This window comes from Eschscholzia californica, unplaced genomic scaffold (genome assembly GCF_041429995.1).
Source record: "Eschscholzia californica isolate CP2 unplaced genomic scaffold, dmEscCali1.0.p SCAF_5, whole genome shotgun sequence".
NCBI classification, from domain to species: Eukaryota; Viridiplantae; Streptophyta; class Magnoliopsida; order Ranunculales; family Papaveraceae; genus Eschscholzia; species Eschscholzia californica.
The window spans coordinates 9,049,152-9,057,484 of record NW_028238472.1 but is presented as its reverse complement, the minus strand read 5'-3'; the positions used below and the strand labels follow the sequence as shown (position 1 = coordinate 9,057,484).

The 8,333-nt window shown below is 35.1% G+C and overlaps 1 protein-coding gene across 1 annotated transcript; it reads left to right on the top strand.

The window, feature by feature from the left end:
• The first annotated feature begins 1,278 nt into the window (after window positions 1-1,278).
• On the top strand, window positions 1,279-3,551 carry LOC147536848 (flavanone 3-dioxygenase 3-like). The gene is made up of 3 exons (XM_086644613.1): window positions 1,279-1,529; window positions 1,705-1,952; window positions 2,206-3,551. Exons 1-3 carry the CDS (start codon window positions 1,305-1,307, stop codon window positions 2,789-2,791), a joined length of 1,059 nt encoding a protein of 352 aa, XP_086500739.1. The 5' UTR covers window positions 1,279-1,304; the 3' UTR covers window positions 2,792-3,551.
• Window positions 3,552-8,333: the final 4,782 nt, after the last annotated feature.

Sequence of the window (8,333 nt, the reverse complement as noted above, 5' to 3'; positions counted from 1 at the left end):
CTTTAGAGAGAGAGATGGTGGAGTAAAGTAGAGAGGGGGAAGATAGATGAGAGAAAAGTGGGAAGAAAGAAGAGAAATAGATGAAAGAAGTGAAAGAGTAAAAAAAAATTTAAGTTTGATGGTCGCCGGAAATTTTGGTCGGTCGGCGACCATCGCTGGAGAAGATGATGAGGTGGCGGAGGAGTGATGACGTGGACTGAGAAGTGATGAAATGGAGGTGAGAGAAATGTTTTTAAAATAAATTTCAGTCTGCCCCCTAGTTTGTTTTAAATAAGTTTTAACTTTTTGGAAATCCACCCATATTTTAATGGGGTCAAATTTGAATTTTTAAAATTACTTTTATAAAAGGTCAATTATGGAAATAAAAAAGTTAATCATTAAAGTTAACTAACGGTGTTAACAATAGGGGGTCAAATTTGAATTTACGAAAAACAGGAGGCCATAAAAGAAGTTGGTCACAAAGTAGGGGGCCAAATAGGAAATAACTCAAATAAAAATGTATTAGAGTCAAATAGATATCAAATAATGAAAGAACTATATTTCTTTTCTTTTTTTTTGTTAAACTTAATGAAAGAACTATATGATATCATAGTTTTGTTGATAGTTTTCCTAATGGACTTGAGCTAGGATGGCAACTGCATATGGACCAATGGGCATGCATATTGAGTTGGTTAAGAAAATTTTGATGTATGGGACTTAAAATCTAAGGAGAGGCCACGTTTGGGCATGTGGGGGGGAGGCCCGTTGGTGGCTTTGCCAATGGTTTTGGCTCTCTCCTCATCTCTTATCACAGTTGTGGATAAGTTCATTAGCAAGCATGTATATGTAGATAAATTAAGTTACTCACCACCACCTTGTGGGTTCGGTCCAGACTCATTTGTTAATTGAAGAGTTGAATAACATTATTTTTCCAAGTTAAAATTTAAGTTTGTTTTCCTAGCTCACCTCCTCAAAAATAGAGGAAGTAGTCTTAAAAAAGTCGATCTTATCTCATTCTTATTACCAAATTTGAAAGAGATTCAAAGTGATTAGTCATTATGTATTTCTCATGCAACGACAACAAAGCACACATACTGACATACAAATACAAATTTACCCCAATTTAGGTTTTGTGACTTTACTGCTGGAACCCCTCATCCATTTATACATTAAATTAATAACTTCCCCACTACAATGTCTACATGTATAACAATGTTTATTATTTCAACAACTTAGAATTTATGATAATCCTCTTCTATTATCCTTATAAATATGCAAGAGATGTTCTCTTTGCTACTTGAGTAGAATATTTGTGAGGGACCTAGATGGAAGAGAAAAAGGATTTTACAATTGGTAAGAGTGCACAAGAGAGAGGATTATCGTACGTTCCTAAATGTTACGTATTGCCAGCTTCACAACAACCGCGTCATAATGTTGCAACTTCTAACGTGTCTATTATCGATTTGGCTGGTTTACGATCGAATCCCCATGAAAGATCTCTCGTAGTTAATGATATCCGTAGAGCTTGTCTGCGGATGGGTTTCTTCCAAGTAGGCTGCCAAAACTATCTTTCTTTTAGTAGGGCCAATTTCTTATCCAATATATGTCCAAAAGACCAATATCCTTCCATATACATCAAAATAACTTTTCTTTTAATTTTAAGAATCAAGGTATGAGGTTTTTTGTTCGTCGTAAGTTATAATGGACCATATGTTTTTTTTGTAGATAATTAACCATGGAATATCTCAATTGGTTATGGATGAAGCTCTCAAGACATCTTGGGATTTTTTTGACTTGCCTACAAAAGAAAAAGAAGAGTTCATGTCAAATGATGTAAACGAGCCGATAAGATATGGTACGGGGTTGAAAGATGGACTAGATAAAGTCCAATTCTGGAGGGTTTTTCTCAAACATTACGCGCACCCTTTGGCGAAATGGATCGGTTTGTGGCCTATCAACCCTCGGAACTATCGGTATGTACTTAAGATATCTTAATTATTTCTCTTGTTGCATGTCATCCTCAGCCAATTTGCTATGCAGCGAAGGAATAGGAAATACATGGAAGAAAGATAATACTGTATAGCTCTTGGTAACTTTGAATGAGAAGTGGGTCCATGTGTTATGAATGCTCATAAATATGAATTCTGGCCACAAATATTACAAGGAAATAGTTTTGTGGGAATTAGCCATTGAATTAACAAATATACTTTCTTGTAATGCCAACAGAGAAAAGATGGGAAACTATGCTGTGGAAGTGAGGAAAGTAGCCATTGAAGTAACAGAAGCTATCACTGAAAGTCTAGGGTTAGGCCCTTCTTACATAACTAACAAACTCGAAGACGGTATGCAAGTCATGACAGTAAATTGTTATCCGCCGTGTCCCCAACCGGATACCACTTTAGGTCTACCACCGCATTCGGATTATACATGCATAACTGTCCTTCTACAGAGCTGTCCAGGCCTTCAAGTCATAGAGACGGACGATAAAGAATGGAGACTTGTCCCTGACACTCATGGAGCTTTACATGTTAATGTTGGTGATCATCTTGAGGTATTAAGCAATGGAATATACAAAGGTGTTGTTCATAGAGCTACTTTGAACTCTAAGAAAATGAGAATATCGATTGCTAGTCTTCATAGCTTAGGCATGGATGAAAATATGGAAACTGCGAAAGAGTTGGTGGATGAGAAACATCCTAAAGGATACAAAGAAAGCACCTTTAGAGATTTTCTCAAGTTTCTTTCCAACAATGACATATCTCAAGGAAATAGCTTCATTAACTCTTTGAAGCTTAAAAACATAGATGTTTAGTTTTCCGAATCAAGACAAAAGACAAAAATACCTCCACGTCTTCTTAACTACGTAGGCAAGCGAGGAGGTACCTAGAGAGTCATCATGGAAGTACTTTTATCATGTTTGTTTTGCAACATGTTCTAGTGTTTCTTGTTTTAGCATCAATAAAGCTATATAATTAAGCCACTACTAGGCCTCATATTTAACAAAGTGAGAGGAAAGCCCATCAAACAAAACCCAAAGGTAGAAAGAACTACAAAGCCCAACCAAGTGGGATGAAGAAAAGTGCAAGTGTCTTTCAACACCTATTGATATGATTTGGCAACTCATCAGACTTTTATGGGACTCACAGTATTGTCTGTTTGACTACTACCTAAACATTTACCCTAAACCCCTATCTTCCTCCCTCAACCAACCCCTGGCTTTAAATACCTAATTATGTTTCCAACTTGAAAATCTCAGGCCACCAAACTCTAAACTAGGCTTGGGTTTCACTTAACTGCAGTTTCCTGGTGTCTGAGGAATACTGAAGGCTCCGGGAAACCACAATTGAAGAAGAAAATTATGAACAAAGAGAAGCATGTGTGTTGTGTGAGTTGGGTATGCTTTTGGGTGTTGTTCATCCACCAGTTTGTTTGGCTGAGCTCTATTTAAGTTATATATATGCATGAATAGTTCTAGTAGTGGTATCTAGATGTTTAAATGTTTTGGCCAACGGCACTTGGCCTCTCGTTTCAATATATGTTGAGCTTCTACTTTTATAGTTTCTCTGTTCTCTTTATTTCTTTAATGTCCCTTTCATCTTTTAAGCTTCTGCTTGGTTTCTAGGATCATATACATGAATTAAAGATGAACTAGAACGGAAAGAAGAATACATTATTCGCTTTCACTCGAACTAAATCCCGACCAGTATTCGGAATATAAGAGCTCCAAGTGTAGCTCCTCTACTTGAGACACCGAGTAGGTTGACTTGAACTCCCTTCTTTAAGTCAGCTAGTACCTTCTTGAAGGTTAAGATGAAGAACTCCTTCTTCTTGACTAGATAGATTAACGCGAGCCTTTTCTCTAAAATTCCTCTCTTCACTAGATGGTTAGAAGAGTGGTTTTCTCTTGAGAAAATTCTACACCTTTTCTGTTCTCTTCTTGGTCCTTATATATAAACCCTAAGATATGAGTTGTACTCAAACTAAGATTCCATATGAACCACAGAAAAGATATTACTCTAAAATCCCCTTTTCAGAGTAATTAGTATTTCTTTAATGTGGTCGGCCAGAGTAACCCATTAATGGGTTTGGCCTGACCGGCCCACTCACCCTAGCCGCCCATCACATGGCCGCCTCATTGCTCCTGGTAGGCCATCACATGACCGGCCCTTTGTAGTCTTTCCGAGCCTCACTTTGGGGTCCGATTTTATCTATCCTTTAAAGCCTTTCAGACTGGATCTAATCCATCTATCGTCAAAGCTCCCGCTAGTCAATTTTCTCCGTCCAAATCACCACTAACCACTCTTTGTGTAACCCGATGTAGGATCTGGTCAATGTTAGTCGCGGATTACCAAGTGATTCGACGATCGAACGCGGTTCTAGCTAAGCATTACGAACCCTAATTCGACAGGACTAGATGATCTTCCGAATAAGACCATCATTATCATATAAGTCAAATCGTACGCATTGCCATCTTGGTTGAAGGACACTCCTTCGCAAGAACATATCCTTCAATTAACCCCCCTACCATGTGGCCTCATTTAAGTCGGTGATACACACTACCGTCGTGCATGCATATATAAACAACAAAGGGTTGCCTTAAAAAGGGATATGATCTTTACTGTTCGATTACATGACTTTTCAATGTGCAACGCTAAACTGATTTGAGTATCAGAGTGTCTTTGCTCGTATCCCCCCCCCCCCCCCCCCCCAATATCCTCATGCACAGGTAGAAGAACAACAAGTCGAAGGTACAAGAACGATTTTCAGGACAATTTTTGGAAAACCACTTTTCGACATCATCACACCCGATTTGCACCCCTCAACTGCAATGATATACTTATGGTGAAATCTTTAAGAAGTCCTCCTCAATTTCTTGTGGGTGCCGATACCTAGACAAAATGCTAAAAGCAAGCAACTCTATTAGCACCCAACCAAAGTGCTATATCGGGGCGGCCGTAAATCTTCACCAAACCCCTAGATTTCTTTGTGTTTTAATAAGGCTACAGGACTTGCAATTCATTCTTTGAAGAAAACCTTTGAAATAACTCCATTTCTTGTTAAAGATCGATCCTAAAATCCCCAATCTTTGTTTTGAGTAATCTATCCTTAAATCTAGTGTTACAATGATTTTTGAAATGGTTAAATCCTTGAAAAATGTTTAGCTTCAGTTTTTAGTTGATTTCGAGTGGTTCTTACGTACTAATTGACTAGATGGAGTTCAATAAAATTTTCTGAATCATTTTGGACTGGTCCATTTCGCAATAATAAACAAAGGTCCAAGTTTATGGATTCCAACTCAAGGCATCAAGCTGAAGTCTGATCGAGTCTCTCAAATACACCGTATACGGTAGCTTGTTGAGTTCCGCAGAGCATCATATCACCAACTCAATTACCAAAACCTAATAATTTATAATTCCCTATTTGTTGGCATCACATGGGGAAGAATAAGTTTGACAACCAAACACTCCTACCTCTATAGTTTATCCAAACACATACATCCAACTATCGTTGAATCTTCTGTTGATCAACTGCCACTTGGCTAACATTTATTCGCTGCCATGTAAACACATAATTTTCTAATGCTGACGTGGACTTGTCAAATGTTCATTCACTACCTAACCTCAACCAACTAATCCCAATGAACAGAAAGACCTTCACCTACTCATTATCAAGCTCACATTTGACCTAGCTTTTTTAACATATAATATAATATAAAATACTTAAAAAAGAATCTTATAAAAGCTTAACCGGACAAGTTCTTCCTTCACAATTTTCAAACTTTTGAAAGTGATAATTCTCTATTTTCTTATTTTGTTAGGAAAAGTTAAGATAAAGACATTGTAATAGTACCTATAGGCTATAGGTAGTACCAAACATTTTAGCAGGTTAAAAATGTCTCAAACATGACTAATAGTGTACTTACTCAACTCCATTGATGAGTAAAAACTAAAAAGTTATTTACATGAATTACTTGAGTCTCTTAGATGGGGGTAGTGGAGCAAGACTTTCGCGGACTCTTGAGAGTCCGCGAAAGTCTGAGGCATTCAAATTCAGACATTTGAGAGTCCACGAAAGTCTGAGGCATTCAAATCCAGACATTTGAGAGTCCACGAAAGTCTGAGGCATTCAAATCCAGACATTTGAGAGTCTATGAAAGTCTGAGGCATTCGATTGTAGACAAAATATGTCCCAGACTTTGGTGGACTTCATAGTTTGATGAATTTGTGAAGGATTTGGGACAAATTTGGAAGCCAAAATGTCTTTCAAAAAACAAGAGACATTTGAAGTCCATCATGTGATCAAAAAACAATAATAATATTAAAATAATAAATGTCTACCAAATGTCCATCAATGTCCACAAATATTCACAGATGTTTACGAAAGTCGAAAAATATATTTTTGAAATGTTAGTATAAATATATTATTTCATGTGATTAAACAATAATAATAATATTAAAATTATAAATGTCTACCAAATGTCCATCAATGTCCACAAATATTCACAAATGTCTACGAAAGTCGAAAAATATATTTTTTGAAATGTTAGTATAAACATATTATTTCATGTGATTAAACAATAATAATAATATTAAAATAGTAAATGTCTACCAAATGTCCATCAATGTCTACAATATTTACAGATGTCTACGAAAGTCGAAAAATATATTTTTGAAATGTTAGTATAAATATATTATTTCATGTAATTAAAAAATAATAATAATATTAAAATAATAAATATCTACCAAATGTCCATCAATGTCCACAAATATTCACAGATGTTTACGAAAGTCAAAATATATTTTTGAAATGTTAGTATTAATATATTATTTCATGTGATTAAATAATAATAATAATATTAAAATAATAAATGTCTACCAAATGTCCATCAATGTCCACAAATATTCACAGATGTCTACAAAAGTCGAAAAATATATTTTTGATTAGCACAAATATAATATGCATTACACATTTTGTCAATGGACTCAAGATCTTAAAATGTCCCCAGGACATTTTGTCTATGGATCAAATGTCTTGAAATGTCTATAAAGACATTTTGTCTACAAACTCTCAATGTCTTGAAAATGTCTATGAACACATGTTGTCTATAATAACTCATCCGAAATGTCTTGAAATGTCTACGGGACATTTTGTCTATGAAAGTCTGTGAAAGTCCCGCTCCACTACCCCCCCCCCCCCCCCCCCCTTCATTCTATTAATCGATGGATAATGCGTGCGAAATTCAAAAAATTTCATGTTTTAGTAATGAAAGATGACTATTAATTTAAGTTTTCGTGCCATTCGAACTCCATGTTGTTTTTTGTACCCCATCTAACAAGTCTCTTTCACATTTGGTTTCGCATTCAGTGTAGACCATTCAAAGTTATTTGACTTGTAAAACAATTTGAACATTAATGACAATGACCCCCACTTCGATTTTTTTCTTCTGATTTTCATAATACATGAGACTCTGCCCTGAATTTATAAACGACAAAGTCCAATAACTAACCAAAAATTAGACAAAAATTTGAAGATTGAACAAAATTCATGTTTCTTTAATTAATGTTTATTTTGTTTAAAAGAGTTCTTAAGAAAACTAATCTACCCTCTCGTAAGCTAGCAAAATTGGCAAACTCTATTATCTTCCCTAACATCATCGATCACTACATGATAATGATGTGTCATAAGAATACAATGTGGAATGAGCGCCTTCGCTCATCTAAATACCTCAAAACGACTCCTAAAAGTCATCTAAACACTATTTTTTTACTTTATTTACACCATAAATTACGTAGTATAATTTAAGATGGTAAACTACAACATCCAAGGATCGAATCTATAAAAAAAATTTGTTAGAGGGTTACCCAATCAACTGAGTTATCAGTGGATATCTTTGTGGTGCTTCCGACTACTACTAAATCTTAATAATTCCATCTTCTTGTTCTCTTAAAAAGAATTGAACTACCAAGTTAGTTTTCCATTTCCTCTCAACAAAAAAAAAAAAAAAAAAGTTAGTTTTCCATTCTCGAACTAATTATTAAGAGAATAGAAAAATGTTTCACGACGGATTCGTTAAAACCAGGAGAAAAATGAATGGAGAATTGATCGTCGAACGATTTGGTAAAATATTTTAAAGAAAAAAAAATGCAGTTGTTGGATGAGACTACTTCTTAATTATATTCTTAAATTACAGACTTATAATTTCAAATTTAATAATAATTCCAAGGTTCAATATAATTTGCCATATTTTCTATATAAACAAGCAATGAGACCTTGAAACTCCAATTTTCTCCATCTTTTCTATCAATCTCTTCTTCTTTAGTACTTCAAATTTCAATTCTATCTTTTGTTTTTTT

Bases quoted from the DNA above. Each gene is read 5' to 3' on its own strand.
- LOC147536848 (XM_086644613.1), top strand. From the start codon at position 1,305: ATGGAAGAGAAAAAGGATTTTACAATTGGTAAGAGTGCACAAGAGAGA. The intron at 1,530-1,704 runs GTAGGCTGCCAA...TTTTTTTTGTAG, and splicing joins TGCGGATGGGTTTCTTCCAA to ATAATTAACCATGGAATATC. The intron at 1,953-2,205 runs GTATGTACTTAA...TAATGCCAACAG, and splicing joins ATCAACCCTCGGAACTATCG to AGAAAAGATGGGAAACTATG.